Consider the following 18,652-nt stretch of genomic DNA (forward strand, 5'->3'; position numbering starts at 1 on the left):
TAAAAAAAATAAGAAATATTTGAAACGATATCTTGAGGTAAAATCATGAGAAGAATTGGTAAAGTAAAAAAGCAAAAAAGGAAAACTGAGTAAAATAAGGGAGAGAAAGAGAAAAAGGAGTGAAAATAGAATTAGTGGATTGTAGAGTTCATATTCTAAAATAAAAAGATTCTATATTTTTAAGGAACAATACAAAATAAAATTAGTTCCTGTTTTTTTTTAAAAAATGATGGAGTAACATACTCTGTATTACTCCCCCTGTCCCATTAGATATACAACGTTTTTCTTTTTGGATCGTCCCAATAAAAATGAAACGTTTTCTAAAACTAAAACAATCTCATCTCTACTTTTTCTTCTCTCTTACTTTACTCTCTCCTCATTGACTCACAAAATAACACTACATAAAATCTTGTGTCGAAAACCAAATGTTGTATATTTATTGGGACGGAGAGAATATTACATAAAGATCACTATGCACCAATAGTATTTATATATCAATATCTTAAAGACTTAAACCAAGTTGCACCATGATTTGCATCCAGTTGGTACAAGAGTATAGATCAAGCAATAGCACAAAAAAAGTGAGGGCTCTTTCCTAAGAAAAAGAAATTTAATAAAGTCATTTCCGTGGTCATCATAAAAGGGGTACAATAGACAATTCAGTGAATATGATAAAAGGCAAAGCAAAAAGGCATTGTCACAGCTCCAGCTTTTCAGCCGCCCACTCTGACCGCCTCTCTCCTTTTAATTCATGTCGCTTTCACCACTTTTGCCTCGTGCCGCACACGTGCCGCTCCAAAGCGCGTGGCCTCTGTCGCAGTCGCTCATCCAACGTGTCTTCTCTTCATTGGTTCAGGTCGAGACCTGCTGTTGACTTCTTCTCCACTGGCCCCACGATGCATCCGGCCGCACCGAGAGGCCTATTCCACACGTGGTGACGACGTGAGCTAGGTGATGCTGCCGTCATGCGTAGAGGATCAACAAAGATATATGGTGATTTTTATCCATTTCAATTAGGAGTACTTTATTGGGTTTTCAACTTGAGTAATCATACACAATCAAATTTTGTACAACTAAAATAAAATATTATTAATATTTGATATATTAATTATATATTAAAATTTTTTGTATAACTAAAATAAAGTATTATTAATATTTAATGTATTAATTATATATTAAAATTATAAATATAGTAAGTGGATAAGTTAAAAAGATTTATTAGCCTTTAACCTCATTTTTACTTTTATATTTAATTTTTTTTTCTATTATTTTTAAATTTTAAATTAAAATATGCACTAAATAAAATTAATAATTCCAAAAAATAAAAAAAAATATACATAAATCATAAATATATATATGACCATAATATTATACACTTTCCATGTATGCATCCATATATTTTAATAAAATGCATAAATAAACCTACTTTCGTGCAAATAAGTTAGTTTTTGGTTGTACAAAATTTGGTTACTTGTTTCGACTTCTCATGGTTTTTAATAAGTCAACAAAGATGGGCAAATCATTAGGGAGTCAACTAAATTCAGTTTTAGAAACACGGGTTAACCCTTTGAAGTTTGATCAATTGTCACGAGTTACGACTCAAATTAAGTCAAACAATAAAAATCAGGTAATTATATTCATTCATTGCCACTTCCTCCTTATTCATAGACACCGAAAAGAGGAGTTAATTAAAAAAGGCAGAAGGATAGAGCAAATTATGGAGACGCAAAAATCAATGAGAACTAGATTATAACAATCCAGCTACAAAATCAACAACATCCATACAATTGAGATGATCATGTCACCAAAGATAACCACAATGCATGTGCTCTTCACATGCACATCATCGTATCAAATATCAATACTGGCCTCCTATTTCTGTAATTAAGAGTATTAAATGTAAATGGAACAATAATAATTTTATGAATTATTTAATCGAATAGGTGGGTGATAAGTTCCATTGATCATAAAAATTTTAAACTGTTCCAGAGTTCTTGCAATATAGATCTGCACGTTGAAATTTCCCAATGCCGCAAAACTGACCCAAACAAACTAGAGATGTTATTGCCAGACCAGTTCAGAATAAAGTCGAATACATAAGACTAGCTGAAATAACAATCATATCAGACCCTACACAAAGACAAGCAAGAAGAGATAAAATTACTGCAGGTCGGAGGGATGCCCAAACGACGCATTTGGCTACTCGGCCACAAAAGGGTACACCTATCATGTTGATTGCGAACCGATTCACCTATTGTTAGGAGATGAAAACAAATGCATCCATATTCAAGAAAGCCATACTTTGCATTCTATATCTTGTCAATCTTATCTGCCTTCACAACTGGGTTGGCTTTGGCTATAGCCTCCTGACCAGAAGAACGGTAGTCGAAGGAGCACTCATGTTTGTCCGAGTAACGGTGCATAGAACAGAACATGCTGCCACATCGACAATTAAAACCTGTTAAACCAACCCGCTTCCTGCACACACCACACCTTTTTGGACCTTCTTTCACTTCCTCAGCATGCCCACTTGCAGGAGGTACAGATGATGACTGAGGTGATTCCACCATGTCTGATGGGGCAATCTGTGTTTCACTAATTACAGCAGCATCTGAATCCTGTCCACCAACAGAGGAACTCCCGTTAACGATACTCTGGATTGAGGAAGCAGCAAGCTTTGCTTGCTCTTGCTCCAAAACCAGGTCCTTGTAACACTTGGAGCACATATTCATGGTAGCTGCTGTCCCAAAGAATCCACAGTTATTTGCACACATGATAGGAGCTTGAGGAGTTTGGCATCCAGTCTCATTCTGTTCCATCTTAGCTTTTTCCTGCAATAAAGCATAAACCCTCAAGACAAGCTGTAGTCACGTTGTTAACTAAATATCCACAGAATCTGAGTTGGACTCAAAATAAATCCTGCAGCCTATGATGCCATCACATAATTTTTCCAGCTTCATCGATTAATGAAATCACATATTGTAGCATACACTCCTTGTTAATTTGGGAAAAAAATGCTTGCACAGTTTCAACAAAGCTGACATAAATTAATATGTAATGCAAAACAAAATCCAAATTGCAAGCCAGGACCATAAGTCCATAACCTTACATTTCAAGAGTAACTCACAATATCAAGCATGTTCTTATGCCCTAAATATCTACAATATCTCATTTCCAAACCTGTAACTGGATAGATTTTGCCAATTATTTTCATCTAATTATGTTTCCGTAAGAACGATGAATACATGTAAACAATATAATCCTAACGAAATATCACGTGTAGTTTAATTGCACAGTAATACAGGGTTGGTTATAACAGTAATACTGCCACATCTAGTACATAAAACAAAAGGCACCAGCATAACATTATCAAGAGATATTAAGAAAAAAAAATACCTATAACGGCAACAGATTGACAAAATCTAGAAAACATAGCTAACTATAGAGATAGGTCGATAATACATAACAGAAAATTAGAAAAAAACTAATTTTTGGTAGGAATGCAATACCCATCAAATATTCCAAAGTAACATAATAGGTGTCTGTTCTCAATCTAACAATATGTCATAAGAACAGATAAAATATTCGTAAAACTGTTCGTTGTCAAACAATAATGCACAATACTTGAAAATCAAAACAACAACATGCTCCTCAATCAAGAGCTGGTATAACCTGTCCAAACAGACCCCACTTCCATGGAATGGAAGTTAGAGAAGATCTAGAAAACATTGTAGAAGCAATAGGGAATACATTAGCTAATAGAAGCCTCAGACCAATCATAACTTCTTGTATAACCTTTTAAACAGCACCTAGTCACTACCATAACTTCTTTTAAAGGAGTAGTATCTTTCAAAACTGAGCTCGATGGCTTTAACTAACTAGACAGAAAAGATGGATCCAAATATTCAATCAAAGCAGTAGAACACTGAACCCTAGCTGGTTGCAGGTCGTCATCATTTAAACCCATAAGCATACTGAATCAACTTCATACAACACCTTAATCATCGATTACAATAGGCTCATTAAATTAATAAAAATATCACAAACGCGAAACATTACAATATGCGACTTGATATATTTAATCACCCAACCAATTAATTGCATTCGAATCGATAAAAGCTGACAAATATATACAATTAATCAAGCACAAAAAGAGTGTTAACGAAATAAAACAAAATTAGTCATTAGACAGACCTGTTCGCCGAGGAGACAAGAGAATATTTTTGTCAGCTTCTAATCCCTGCGACTAATCAGAAGAAGATGGATTACAAACATAAATATACATAATTAACAGAGTCGAGAGACTACCGGTGAACAAATTTTTTGCAATTGATACTCATATTAATCTGGATTAAATCAAAGACAGAAACGCAACGTCAACAGCAGCGAGAGATAGGGAAACCTACCCCAAAAGCGAGCAGGAAACGTGGACAAGGAGAATCGCAATTGAAATCGGGGGAAGATGATGTTTATATATATATAAATAAATATACTCCGTATAAAATACATGAAGTTTGTGGTGTAGGTACACCGGCGACAGCTGTCGCGTAGTTAGTGGTTGTAGGCTTTTAGCAATAGCCAGTTCACAAATTAATGTTTTCTACTCCATACTTTAAGAGTATAAGTATAATTAATTAATTTTAATGTAGATATAGATGGAAATATCAAATATGCATAATTGAATGGAATTAATTGAAATATTCAAAGTGACATTTGCGGACCGTTGGATATTCAAAATTATTGCCAGTGATATGAAATTATTCGAATTAAATCCAAATCATTCAAGTTATCTTTCACTGATAAGGCCCACTGGGCCGGGTTGTAGGATCTCGCAGCCTCAACATGTTAAAGCCCAAGCATGTGTTCTTGAGTAATTGATTTGGGATGCGATTGTGCTTAGTGAAGTTAAAGTTGAGTATGCATGCATATTATTTTGCTTCTTACAGGATTCACTTTCTAGAATTAGTTGGTTGTTTTGATTTTATTTGGAGTTTATAATTAATATTAATCTTTGCTAGTAGTTTGTAATAAGAATGAAGTTCATTTCATTTTAATACATTGCTCTAATTGATAGGAGCTTGCAGTTTTTGGGTGCATATATTAATATGTGCGAAAATTTGGAAAATATATAACTGAAATGCTTAAAATTGCGGCTGATTTGGTATAAGTACAAATATGTACTATGACATATGTTCGGAGTATATTAGTAGTATATTTTTTTCAAAAAGAACAATTAAAGATACATAGGATGGATGTCAAATGACAATGCAAACTTTAATCAATCTTGAAATACACAAAAAGATTGGGTGTGAGTACCCGGTTTTAAAATGGACATATTGGGATAGTCGGTTCAGAACATCAAATGTCAACAAATCGAAAAAAAAATTCATAAAACCATTACATGATTAGTATGCATCAAGCAACTAAAACAATATGTTTAGTCCACAGCATCTAATGTCAGCAAAAATAAAATTTCATAATAGGAGTAAGTAGTAAGTACGTATTTAATAAGCTCACAACAACTTCTAATAAAATAAATCCACTCCGAGTCATATTCAATAATTTCAAGTTTGAACATGTAATAAAAATTTTACTCCAATTTCACCAAATAATAGAACTTGATTAATTTATTGAACCTTGAAATAAAAAAGTACTCAGCATAACAAATAATGATCGATAATTTTCACTTTGCAGAAGTTGTTGACAAAAGTAACAGTAATAAGCAATAATTAAAGTTTTAATAATTTCCGAGCTCCAAATTTTATAGTTTTATTCAATTTAATTAGAAATAGTTAACCAAATCTACACATATTGAATCTATAAAAGCAAAATGCAAGAGCGTAGTATATCACCCTTTTATTACATTCGGATAAAAAAATGGAAAACAAATAAAATTAGTGATATAAACAATTATTATCCCACCAAAATGCATGCTTAGTTCATGTAGATAGCGAAGAAAGACACGATGGAGGCTCCAACCAAGGCGCTTATGGCTGGTAAGACCGCGATGGCGATGTCACTGTCTGGGCTGGGTGCTGGCGAATCATCGTGCGGATCATCCTTGGCCACGACCGCGCTCATGGATGCGGCCGCGATAATGGTTGCATATGCGATCTTCCTCATGTCCATGTTGGCTTGAAAAGGTTTTTTATGATTATTTTTTGTGATTGTTGTGTGTTTAAATTTTTATAACGATTGAATGGCTACTTTTGGAAATGATTCGACCAAATATTTCTCTCCTTGCTATTTTTAGAGGGATTTTGAGCGTTGGACATTGGGTGGACTTGCGTCGAACATAAGCTGATAGCAGTCTCACTTTAATTTGTGTATGTAATTATGTATAATTGTGAATTGTACTTACTACTTTAATAATTGGTTGTGTTTGTAGTGAAAAGTCTTATTTTGTTATAATAACAACTATTTTATTTTCTTAAATAACTATTTATAATCTATGTCATTTATAAATATACTTCAATAGTTCGTTATTATATAGTATTCAATATCGATGTTTTGAGATTTCAATTTCAATTTCAATTTCAATTTACGTCATTTCAATTTATGTATAAAATTAATATGTAAATAAATATGAGTATTTTTATTAACTTTTTCCATGTATAATTTTCAAAGTTTCATCAAATTAAAGTGAAATATTTAATCCCGAATAGATAGAGTACGTAGTAGTTACTAAGCACCCTATAATTAAATAGTTAAAGATAGTTAGAATAATGATATGGATCTACCTATATGTCGGCCGATTAAAAATAGATTTTTCAAAATTTTAGTTCAGACTAATTCATGCCGTCCAATTTTTAACTTAGTTGCCGTTCCTTTATTAATAGCATTGAGGAAATAGTCAAAACTAACCTATCAACTATTTTGCCTCTAAAAAGAAAATTAACTTTTAAGAACGCGTTACTTAAGATGAGACTTAAAGAAAAACTTGGGACTTTATATTGTGCTTACCAATTAAAATGGATCCGTGACATACAAAACTTAAGAGAGCATCCAATCAAAAACAAATAAACGATCACAAAAAGTTTTCTATTGCGTATAAATCTAATTAGAAAATAGATCCTCAAAAAAAGAAAATAAAAATAGGTTGTAAAACCGACATAAATAGAAACGAGGATTAAAGAATGCTAAAATTTTCAAGAATAAAAATCCTATGCGGATTCGTTCAACATTACAAAATTCGAATAATAATTATGATTTGGCTGCACAAACAGGTTTCAAATCAACATCCCATGTGAATGCCGGATCAAAACCTATCTAGTTCCGTTCCCCACCATTGATTTAGGTGACGTTTATTAAGATTTATTTTATTAACAATTAGATTTTTTTATTTGATCTCTTCAATTTCCTTTCACATTTTTTGTAGTATATCCTTCAAAATATTAGTAGTATATAATCTGATAATAAAAATCAAACCTAACCATTAACTATTAACTAAAACTGAAGTTTGAAGCTAGAAAAAAAAACCCCAGAAACCCTAACTAATGATATAATAAACCACAATTAAGGAAATTAAGAAAGAAAATACTCCATAATTAAGACATAAAAGTGTAAACCGACCACGATGCCTTAGCTTTGAAATCAAGAAAAAATAGTAGTAGTAATTAGGTAAACAACCCTCTTCCTTTTCAAAAAAATCAAAACCTACAATTAAACCAGCCATGATGTGTCCAAATTAACCCCCTCCTCCCACACACCATGTGTCACCCCTCCCTACCCACAACACTTGTTTTGTGAATGAGAAATTCTTCAGTTAAATAGTCTCTAACAAATAATTTAAGAAAAGAGTTTGAATTGTTCACATAATAATTAAATAAAATGATTTATCATGACAGCTGCTATTATTAGCCTATCAAGTGACAAGGCTAAATGAATTGTTAGTGCCTTTGTAAACTGGTTTACTTCTTCAACTTTTCAAACATGGGCATGTCTCCTTCGCCATGTGTCCACGCTCTTCCCGGCCCCACACGTTATTACTCTCTCCTCTTTTCTCTCTCTAGACTAAGATGTGTATATATAGCCATACGACCTTTGAGAGTTGAGACAGTGTCGAGAGTTTGAAGTTAAACAAGAAGAGAGTTAGTTGGTATATATATTGAGAAAAGAATGGCAGTTTCTAAGGCTATAGTGATGTTGATGTTTGTGGCGGTCATGTCTGCTCTCTCCGCTGCGTTTGCGCAGGTGGATCCCCCTGCGCCGTCGCCTGACGCCGGTGCTGGTACCTCTCTGCCGTTCTCCGCCGCCGCCGTCGCTTCTTCCTTGGTGGCGTCGCTCGTGGTGGTGCTACTCAACAACTGATTTTATTATTTTTATTATTGTGTGTTGGAGGGATATGATATTCTTTTTTATTACTTGAGAGATTCATAATATGATATTGTTACACACATTTACATATCGTTTATTTGTTATTATGTGTAGTTTTTGTAGGTTGTATTACATTTACACCGGTTTTATATATTTATTACTTGTATATTCATTTGTTTTTTCATGACTATTTTTTTATGAAACTAGCTTACGAAAATAGTAACCAGTTTTGTTCATTCACCTTTACAAAATCAGATATAGGGAGGCGTTTAATAAGTTCACGTACAAGTAATTAAAATAAGCAATAAACTAATGAATAAAGATAGCTGCATCATTCAACAATTAAACACATAATGGTGAATTGTAAAGAATTCATGAATATTGCATATGATACACAAATCATGAGAGTAGCATATGTTACAACACCAGTTTTCAACAGTAAGCTATTACAAGAGCTACCAAAATGAAGGGAGTAATGCATACATGTTCCAAGTAAGCCCACTCTCTTGGAGTATCAAAACCTTTTTTGGGACAGAACAATGGTCAAAAACCAAAACACCTCACTCTTGGTATAGTTAATAGATATACATCATTTTCACTTTTCAATATACTCCAGCTTAACTATCATAACATGGAATCACTGCTCCAACTGAAATAATAGCTGTATCTGAAATTGATCAAGGAAAATGAGATCAGCATATTTCAGAATATAGATAAACCTACATCTCAAACTTATTTCAACATCACACACATGAATTGAGTCCATAATTATATAGTGAACCATTTTAGCTTACTTGCCCAAAAGCAGGCTTGTTCCATAGGTTGTCGAAATGTTAGTTGAACGGCACGCGAGATTATCTCATGCACCAAATTCCTTGTGTAAGCTCCTTATTTTTAGTAACAACATGGAGATGGAGATGCACATCAATTGCCATCAAAACTGTTTGATCATCTTATCTGCAAGTTAAGGATTATAACCGCAGGTAAGAACATAAATCAAACAGAACAAGTAATATAATAGGTATCCATTAACCAATGCCTTCCAATGACCTTATGTCTTTGGCAATGACTGTATCTCCGTCATCACCTCCAACATGGCGTACAACAACTTCCTCAAGATGACCATCGTGAAATGCATGCTGTAAAATTAGAGTCCACACAAATATTTGGGTGTTAGTGGGCATTCATGCAACAAAAACTGATACAAAGGAAAGCATCAGAAAAATGGCCATCAAAATTATAAATGAGTTGGGAGTAGAGAGTGTTTCAATGCGCCTAGTATCTTGTTCCGTCTAACAAATTTACATCCTACACATCAAATAAACATTCAAGTCTATCGAATAAAATCTCGTAGAAACTGTAGAGGAAGTTAGGCAGTTAGAATAGTCCATGTATAGAGAGAAGATTCCATAAACAAAGATGAAGCATGAAAGTGTGTTTAGAGTAGAATCAACATACCCTGTAGAAGCAACTTGTCCCAAATGGACAAGTCCCATTCCCAAAGTCAAAGTGCTTGCAGTCGATAAACCTGAAACAGAGCAAAAGCATTGTTTCATGAGAGAGGGGAGTGGGAAGAGTGAGAGCCTAAGTTGTACCTCAGTTTTGTCTTATAGCTCTGAACAATTTCTTGTTTTTCCTCACTCGAGGAATACCAAACGACACTAGGAATGACAAAGTATGAAAGTCTTCGACATATAGGGCAAGCTCTTATAGCAGAATTAACATGAATCCCAGAGCTCGGAGAGCTACTACGCCAATTTCTGATACACGATATGCAAAATGAATGGTCGCACTCTGATAGAATCCCGAATTTCCTTTCCGCTGATGTAGGCTTCGAGAGGACAGCCTCCAGGCACACACTACACTCTATATCTTGACTACACCTCAGTGCTTCTAAATGTTTACGCCTTTTCTCACAAGACCTCAAGTGCTCTTCTCTTTCTTGAGGCCTAAAGGGATGCAAGCATTGTTTCTCACAGATTGGACATACATCCCCATGAATGTGAGGGCAGTCTTCCCCTCGCGGGCAATCACCAACAGCAGCAAAAGAACACATAGCATGACCAGATGGACCAGCATCGTTGGAATGGCCCATATAACTATCCTCATTTGGCATATCATTTCGTGCCAAATCTGTGGCAGTTCCAGAAACAACGGGGAGGGGAGTATCCGATGAAGAAGGAGAAAGTTTGACATGTTCGTATCTGCATCGACTACCATATGTGCAAATCCCCTTTTGATAGAAGGTACATATCTGCAATATGCGGATAGAGCAAGTTAGAAGAAATGCACATAAAAGTATTGGTAATCCAAGCAGATTGACAGAATGATACATTGTTAGTTGGGGCCTTCCAATCATGCGCAAACTCACAGTGCTCCCCTTTCAAGCAAGCGCCATGGACAAAAAATTTACATATAACCCTGTTTTCAAAACAATTATTGCTACATATTTTTCACCCACAAATAAACATGTTCCAGAAAGAAATTGCCAAAAACAATAACAATTTGTGAAATTTACAAGAATGAATTTTAATTCTCCCCCCTTCCGGAACATTTCATCATTACGCCAAACAAATGAAATGATTTGCAGCATTTGTAGAATTGTGGAGAGGTGAGAGAGGATGAATACCGCTTAGACATGGCGTTCGTGAGAATCCGTGTGGAAACTCACGAATTCGCTTGCTTGAGTATAACGAAAAGAAGGCTCGCAAGTGAAGAATGATGAATTGAATAAATTAGGAAGAAATTTGAGAGCGTATATAGGGGATGATGCAAGAGTCCTCAACTTTCAAGGATCACGCCTCGTTTAGCCATTGCTCAATATAGTAATCTTCAAATAATTACTCATAACAATTCTATTTCCATATTTTTTTTGAATAAAATCCACCCGCCATCGCTTTTTGAAAGAGGAGAAAAACAGAACACAGAAATTGGATATTGACATCTATGATTAATGTAAATGAAAAGCATGAAATTAATTAATCACTTTGTCAGGAGCTCTCCAGTGTGTATAGGACTGTATTATTTCATTTCTTACAATTAATCTTGGAGAGGTGGGAACATTAGTACATGGTGAAACCATCATCGTAGGATACATGGGGGCCTCGTTGGCAGGGAGGGGCGTTCTCGTCGTACTCAGCGCAGCAGCTCCATCGCTTCTTCCAGTTGGGCCGGCCGGTGTTGGGGCGCTCATCCTTGTCGTTCCATCTATAGACGATTACACCGGAGAGGTCGCTCCACTCTCCATCAATGCCTTGGTGAGGTGGGGCATATGCAAATAGCCCCTTCTCCCCTGTTTATATGAAGAATGGTGGTGGTCAAGTAAGTAGATAATATAGTAGGAGTATGTCTTCTGAGACAAGACAAACTAATATGACAAGAATTTCATCTAACGTTAACAGTAGGAAGATCCGTGCACAATAATCCCCATTACAAGCTGAGTTGATGCACTTTGCAAGGATGAAGTTACAGAAGTTCAAGCTTTAATAAGTCTATTGAAGCAACCAAGATTAGCTGTGTACAAGCTTCTCAACACACTAAAGAGTGCATTAGCCACCATACAAGCCTCTTAACACACAGGCATATGCGTATACCATGAAGCTAATTGCATCTTTCACACAGACTACTGTGTCATTTGTTGCCTACTTTTAATTTCTCCATTCTCTATAAAGATGGAAATGGCCAACTACTTTGGCTACTTCAGGGGGACCAAAAAGGCTGAAAACCTTCATCTGTCATCCACATTCATGAGCCCATCAAGGACAATATGTCTTCCTTTATTGAAGATTAAGACAAGTTTTCAAACAGCAAGACACAAAAGTAAGGTTCAAAGATTATGCCACATTAGGTGCTTGTATTAAAGATCTACCTAAAAGACGACATCAACGTTAAGTTCTCACAGATTTAAATTGTGTGCAGACATTTTCCAAGTTAAGCAATTTAGTGTTAGATCATTAGTATCTGATCCAATAAAGACCCCTTTTCCTTTTGGATAAACATTCTCAATATGATATCCCTCCAACTGAGGATACATTTTCTAACCTGATTCACTGAAAGAGAGTGTATATCCAAGATCTTGATTACAAATTCCCATGAAATATGTCAATTCCTACATCTATCCATGCTGGTTTATGTAAATAACAGTCTCCACATAAGTTCAACATATTCATCCAAATAGGACCATCTCCTATTCACCAGTCAATCAGTCATCAATATCACCAATCATCTAACAAAACATGGGACTGTTTACCATTTAAGATTAAGCTACCGTATTTTCATTAACCGATAAACCCTAGTTGGAAATGAAGCAGAAAGCCCCAATTCAGACCAATTCCATACATTGAGTAGTTTGAATTTACACATGTAAGATGCCAAAGATAAAAAACAACCACGCAGACTCCCATACTTTTTATGAGATTGCACAAAGAAAGCTCTGCCCTCCCAAGCTGAGAGAGAGAGAGAGAGAGAGAGAATTGGGGAATTGACACAGTCATCAAGAATGTTGCACATGTCAAACCATACACTGGAATAGTAAAGGAGGAGTATAAAGTTGTAAACTTTATGAACAAAAGTTTAAATGGGATTACACTTTAAAGCTTACAATAAACTTGGAGGTTTATGAAGAAGGGGTGGATAGACAATACCAGTGGCGTGGCCATGGAAAGAGCAAGCAGATGGGGAGTTGTGGGAGTCGTCATAAAAGGTGTTGCACCTCAAACACCTTTTCTGGGCGCTCAAAATCTTTAATTTTGGGGATGCTCTGCTCTTCACTCTTGATGATCTTGTTGCATTGGGTTGGAATTGGAATAGTGGTGAAGAAGAACGCCCATATGCCAAATTCATCTTCCACAACATTTTCTTGATAATACTCCCAATTTATGTCCACGTGTGAGTTAGTAATAAATTCCAATTTATGAATATTAGAATGAATGTCAGTATGATTTTAAAATAGTTGTTGAGTAGTAAAAATAAAAATTTGAATATTTTAATAAAAAGAAAAAAAATAAATTTATTCTAATAAAAATGAAATCTGTTACTCCTATCTATTTTCTTTTTCTTTTTTTCACAGTAAATTTTCGAGGTCGAAAATATGAAGACAAACGCGGGCCCACTATGACGTATTTTATTTTACTTTATTTGTTGCACATATTTTCTGGCATCTTCCTGGATCCCATGTTCTATGCTTTAGATTGTGGTCTAAATTCCCCCCTGTTTTCACATTCCGTATTCTTTTAATCATCATGAAAATTTGTACTGCTGCAACTACATTTTGTAAGAATTATTTTTGTGCATAAAATGATTCCAATCGAGGTTCCTCTAAACCCGGTGCATGCTTTTCTATCCGGAAGTCTTTAATCTTTATCATATGCTTTTTGACAAACTTTTTTCCCCATATTTATCAATTGTTAATAATACTCCCTTTGAATAGTATAGTTACAGTTTCTATGATCATTAAAGCTGTGGTCTCGAATCTCTCCCAATCATAAAATTATTCATCATTTTTCACAAAAGTAAAATTGCTAAATTTAAGCATAAATCTTGTGCATTACAAGAAAAAGGAATAAGGTATCCACTACATAAATATACATGTAAGATAAAATCACAGTATACAAAAGAAGAGAGGTTATCTCTAACTATTAATGGGGCTGGGGTCTTTTATTTATCGACCTAGTAACTAACAATTTATTTCATTGCAACAGAAAATGCAGTAACACTTTTTTGCGCACTAAAAAAATAATCTTTTCTTTGGACAAGGGTCATACAACAAGCAGTATTTGAAATTGATTAACCCACGCTGTCTGAGACCACTTCCACAGTCCACCCCCACCCATCTCTCTGTTTCTTTGTAGTCTTCTCCCATCAGTGAGTTTTTTCTGCCCAAATTCCTGCTAATTTCCGCCCTTTTACTGCTCTTCTATGAACATTCTTGGTGTCTCTCTCTCTCACTTCAGTTCTTTGGCTTGTGTTGTGTGTGCATTGTGTTTATGCTTGGGCCTTGGCTAGTGTAATTTTGAACTTGCATTTACTGCCCTTGTGAAATTATAGCATAAAGATTTAGTTTTTAACCTGTTCAGAAAGATTCCTAGTTAACAATAATGTGGTTTTGCTACCAGCTATTTCTTTAAGGCGGGATTTTCCACTAGATTAGCCATTCTTTGTTTCTATATTTGTTAAGTTGTGATCTAGAGAACAATATTTATATGTAGTCTTCTATTATTATATACTTCAATCTTTCTTCGAGAAAGTTTAAAACTTGTACATGGGTCTGAGATCTGTGGAATGAGCCTTAACAAGATAGTTTGGACATAATTATGCAGGTTAAGACATCTGATGGTTTAATTTAAGCTGTTTTACAGCTGTGGTTTCTCACTAGGATTGTGTATGGATAATGTGACGGCATGAGGTTGTATATATATATAGGGTTATGTATCAGCAGACCTCTTGCCTGATGATGGTTTTATTTTTTCTTCTCATTTCAGAGTTATTCACAGCATATGCATTCCTTTGTTGGATTGGATCTCTTTATATAGTAACTCGAGTTGGGTTTTCGCTGCATTCTCACTCATAGTAGTTCTGGATTCTCATACGGGCAAAACCCCGAATTGATTTATGCATGTGCTAATGTGTCTACAAAGTCCATTTGCTTGCATTTATGTTGTATGTTAGTTCAAAATTGACATACTTGAGTTCACATATTTCATGGATTTGTCTTGCTTACCACAAATACTCGGCGTATGCATTCAAAGGCTTTCTATACATATTTATAAGCTCAATTTGTATATTACTTAGTTCCCAGATTATTGATGCAGGTTTGCCCTTTGTCAATTACTAGGTCATTTGTTTGTATAAAAGGCAGAGGACCTATTTCCTAAGTTTTCAACATATTTAGTCTTCTGAGGGGTAAAACTTGCTGGTTTTCCTTTGCCAACAGCGACATTATCAAAGGACAGCGTTTCAGTTGAAGGAACGTTGAAGCTAAAAGCTCTATAGTTCTTGCTGATGATGCTCCGAATATGGCTTAACGCGGTCCTGCTAATATGTGGTCTTTTCTGCAATGCTACTGGTGAGTCTGCGAAATTCAAGCATCCTTTGATGTATATATGCTGGTCAATATTTCGGGATACCTGTCCAAGTTCACTAGATGTCAGATAAATCTTCTGGATGAACTCCAATTATTAGTATGGTGTCCTTTTGAAGATAATGTTGGACCAAACTACATTTGATTATCGTATAGACGTATACGACATCTTTAACTTTGATACTAGAGAAGTATGATCCAAATAAGGACAGTGACACCTATAGTATAGTTGTGGAAATTTCCTAATCAAATAATGTGATAGGGCTAATTGATGGCTTAGTTTCTTAGCTTGGAAATTAACATTGTTCAAGTTTCTTTTATTTATAACAAAATGTACTGAAATTTCGTGCAGGGGCGTTCGTGGGTGTCAACATTGGAACTGATGTTTCTAACATGCCATCGGCTCCTGATATAGTTGCGATTCTCAGAGCTCATCAAATAACTCATGTGCGTCTCTATGACGCGGACGCGCACATGCTGAACGCTCTTGCAAACACCGGCATCGAAGTCATGGTCAGTGTTACAAATAAGGAGGTCCTAGGAATCGGAGAACTGGCTTCAACAGCAGCAGCTTGGGTTAATAAAAACGTCGCCGCTTATGCTCCTTCAACCAATATTACCGCAATTTCTGTGGGAAGCGAAGTCCTCACTACTCTCCCACATGCCGCGCCTATTTTAGTCTCTGCTATGAGCAACCTGCACAAAGCCCTGGTTGCTTCAAATCTCAACTACCAAGTTAAAGTGTCGACGCCTAATTCAATGGACGTCATTTCTCGGTCTTTCCCTCCTTCCACGGCCACGTTCAACACAGAGTTGAACTCTACCATGATTCAGATCCTTCAGTTCTTGAGGAACACAAAGTCCTTTTACATGCTGAATGCTTATCCTTATTACGAATATGTAAAGAGCAATGGCATTTTCCCTCTCGACTACGCGCTTTTCAAGCCACTCTCGCCCGTTAAACAGATTGTCGACCCAAACACCTTGTTTCACTACAACAGCATGTTTGATGCATTGATCGATGCCACTTACAACTCCATAGCCGACCTCAACTTCTCGGGTATCCCTGTCGTTGTAACGGAAACTGGATGGCCGTGGTTCGGTGGTAGCCACGAGCCTGATGCAACTTCAGGAAATGCTGAGGTGTATATCAATAATTTGATAAGGCGCGTGTCGAATGATTCTGGTCCACCTAGCCAGCCTGCGGTCCCTATCAACACGTACATCTACGAACTTTTCAACGAAGACAAGAGGCCTGGGCCAATTTCTGAGAAAAATTGGGGGATAGTTTTCACTAATGGCACTTCTGTGTACGACCTTGGTTTGGCTGATGCAGAGATCAGTACCGGTGCAAATTCTTCACGCTCGTTTTGTATTGCTCGACCAAGTGCAGATGAGAAGTCGCTGCAAGACGGACTTAATTGGGCTTGCGGGCATGGCCAGGCTAACTGTGCAGCGGTTCAGAAAGGGCAGCCTTGCTATAGCCCGGATACGTTGCAAAACCATGCTTCTTATGCGTATAATGACTACTATCAGAAGATGCGCGGTTCTGGTGGAACTTGTGATTTTGGTGGCACAGCTACAACAACTACAGTCGATCCTAGTAAGTTTTTCGTATCTTTATTCCTTCTCCGCTAACATATAGGTAGTAGCCTATTGCATTAATAATCAGCAGTCTCTATTCTTCAAAAATATCATCAGACGTCTTTGGACATTGATATAATATCGCTAGAATAACTTTTGCACTTTTAAAGACTTTTTATGACCAAAATACCCTCAAGCTATTTATCAGCTTACATATAGTTAGAAGCCTGATGCCACATTTGTTATAATTTGTTAAACCAGATTAATACATCTATAAAGATAGGAAACTAAACTGATATCTCACACCGACTTGGTAAATGATTTTGTTTACATATTAAACTTATTGGGAAGATCGATGTACCTAATTATGTTCATCTTTCGCCTGCATTTCTAACAACCTTGGTGTCTCCGTTTTGCGTGGCAGGCTATGGATCTTGTAGGTTTACAGGAAGGTGAGCCCCAGATTTATTAGACCTGTTAAATATGGTGTGTGTATGGTAGTTTCATGATTTGTATTAATTGGGTGCAGTTCGAACTCGACCCTGGGAGGGTTGCTTCCATCTTCAGCACTAGGACCGGTCGGCCAGTCTTCGGATAGCACAAGGACCGCGGTGGGCCTTCATTTTGGCACTATGGTTGCAGCAGCAGCTGTCTGTTTGGTCATATGAATTTGAGAAGCTTTTTTGTAGCATAGGGGTTTACATGTCTCGTGTTTCCACTTATTTTGAAGCAATTCTCACACTCATTCCATCCATATTTTGCTCAAATGGTGTTTATGTTGTGTTGATTTTAGCAAATCAACAATTGTATCTTTGCATATTTAAACTTGTTACTAATTGGAGTGTGATACGTTACTGGGCATTGCTTTCCATATTGTCGTCATTGAATTTATTAGTAATATTATTTTCAAATACTCATTACTATAAAATTTCCACACAATGACAATTGAGATATATGGACATTTAGATTTGGATATCTCCATGCGTTTGACTGTTAAAGAATAAACAATACATTTTTTTATACTTACGCGTTATGTGATATTTCGGTCTATTTTGGGATAATTACACAAGGCATACAAATATTTAACCAATGTTTCAATTTAGTACAAAAAGTTTTAAGTTTACATTTTTCATTTAAAAACTTTACTTAATGTTCCAAAATCCTAATTAATACATTCAGTAAAATCTCATCTAACATCGTTACCTTTTTTTTTCATTTGCTTCTTACTTCTCTTCTGTTTTTTATTTGCTTTCTACTTGTTTTTTTTATCGATGAAATTCAATAAAAAGATAGTACACCGTGATTTTGTTGCTTAGATTGGTTGCATGTAGTTAGATACTGGTAAATTTATTCCTCATTTCTTGATAAGATGTTTCCATCAGAAATTTTGAGATGAACAACATTTAATTTATATTTATAATTGTAGTTGGAACCGAAAATAATTTTGTATCAGTGATTATTATAAAGAAATTAAGTTTGTATAAATGATTTATATATGTAAATAATATTAAGTTTTTAACATTTTATAATATAATTTGGAAGTGAATATGATGGAAAAAAAGAAGAGAAATAATGGTGTTAGATGAGATTTGACTGAATGTATTAATTTGAAACACTAAGTAAACCTTTTGTACTCCCTTCATCCTCCAATAATTGTCCACTTTGATTTCGGCA

The 18,652-nt window shown here is 35.5% G+C and overlaps 3 protein-coding genes across 4 annotated transcripts; 1 reads left to right on the forward strand and 2 right to left on the reverse strand.

The window, feature by feature from the left end:
• Positions 1-2,039: 2,039 nt before the first annotated feature.
• On the reverse strand, positions 2,040-4,494 carry LOC125196376 (zinc finger A20 and AN1 domain-containing stress-associated protein 4-like). The gene is made up of 3 exons (XM_048094867.2): positions 4,407-4,494; positions 4,195-4,246; positions 2,040-2,831 (listed from the first exon to the last, which is right to left on the reverse strand). The coding sequence occupies exon 3, from the start codon at positions 2,817-2,819 to the stop codon at positions 2,310-2,312; it is 510 nt and encodes a 169-aa protein (XP_047950824.1). The 5' UTR covers positions 2,820-2,831; positions 4,195-4,246; positions 4,407-4,494; the 3' UTR covers positions 2,040-2,309.
• Positions 4,495-8,658: 4,164 nt separating this feature from the next.
• On the reverse strand, positions 8,659-13,217 carry LOC125191610 (putative RING-type E3 ubiquitin transferase C3H69). Of its 2 annotated transcripts, none has more exons than XM_048089001.2 (7): positions 12,960-13,217; positions 11,354-11,608; positions 9,912-10,570; positions 9,775-9,844; positions 9,367-9,455; positions 9,111-9,273; positions 8,659-8,983 (listed from the first exon to the last, which is right to left on the reverse strand). In XM_048089001.2, exons 2-6 carry the CDS (start codon positions 11,507-11,509, stop codon positions 9,270-9,272), a joined length of 978 nt encoding a protein of 325 aa, XP_047944958.1. In that variant the 5' UTR covers positions 11,510-11,608; positions 12,960-13,217; the 3' UTR covers positions 8,659-8,983; positions 9,111-9,269. The 2 variants fall into 2 exon arrangements, with proteins under 2 accessions (XP_047944958.1, XP_047944961.1); XM_048089004.1 differs by lacking the exon at positions 12,960-13,217 and adding an exon at positions 10,650-10,737 and having other exon boundaries at positions 10,946-11,496.
• Positions 13,218-13,982: 765 nt separating this feature from the next.
• LOC125192524 (glucan endo-1,3-beta-glucosidase 4-like) lies at positions 13,983-17,895 on the forward strand. The gene is made up of 5 exons (XM_048090123.2): positions 13,983-14,178; positions 15,126-15,379; positions 15,747-16,997; positions 17,403-17,430; positions 17,508-17,895. Exons 2-5 carry the CDS (start codon positions 15,316-15,318, stop codon positions 17,644-17,646), a joined length of 1,482 nt encoding a protein of 493 aa, XP_047946080.1. The 5' UTR covers positions 13,983-14,178; positions 15,126-15,315; the 3' UTR covers positions 17,647-17,895.
• Positions 17,896-18,652: the final 757 nt, after the last annotated feature.

The sequence above is a fragment of the Salvia hispanica genome, chromosome 4, assembly GCF_029641045.1.
Source record: "Salvia hispanica isolate PSC_SH4W2 chromosome 4, Shi_PSC_v1, whole genome shotgun sequence".
NCBI classification, from domain to species: Eukaryota; Viridiplantae; Streptophyta; class Magnoliopsida; order Lamiales; family Lamiaceae; genus Salvia; species Salvia hispanica.

What these genes read in the sequence shown, in the direction of transcription:
- LOC125196376 (XM_048094867.2), bottom strand. Translation starts at nt 2,819, where the DNA reads ATGGAACAGAATGAGACTGGATGCCAAACTCCTCAAGCTCCTATCATG.
- LOC125191610 (XM_048089001.2), bottom strand. Translation starts at nt 11,509, where the DNA reads ATGAGCGCCCCAACACCGGCCGGCCCAACTGGAAGAAGCGATGGAGCT. An exon ending in CCACCTCTCCAAGATTAATT is followed by an intron (nt 10,571 to 11,353) that starts GTAAGAAATGAA and finishes CGCATATTGCAG; the next exon opens with ATATGTACCTTCTATCAAAA. An exon ending in AGCTATAAGACAAAACTGAG is followed by an intron (nt 9,845 to 9,911) that starts GTACAACTTAGG and finishes GCTCTGTTTCAG; the next exon opens with GTTTATCGACTGCAAGCACT.
- LOC125192524 (XM_048090123.2), top strand. Translation starts at nt 15,316, where the DNA reads ATGATGCTCCGAATATGGCTTAACGCGGTCCTGCTAATATGTGGTCTT. An exon ending in AACAACTACAGTCGATCCTA is followed by an intron (nt 16,998 to 17,402) that starts GTAAGTTTTTCG and finishes TTTGCGTGGCAG; the next exon opens with GCTATGGATCTTGTAGGTTT. An exon ending in TCTTGTAGGTTTACAGGAAG is followed by an intron (nt 17,431 to 17,507) that starts GTGAGCCCCAGA and finishes AATTGGGTGCAG; the next exon opens with TTCGAACTCGACCCTGGGAG.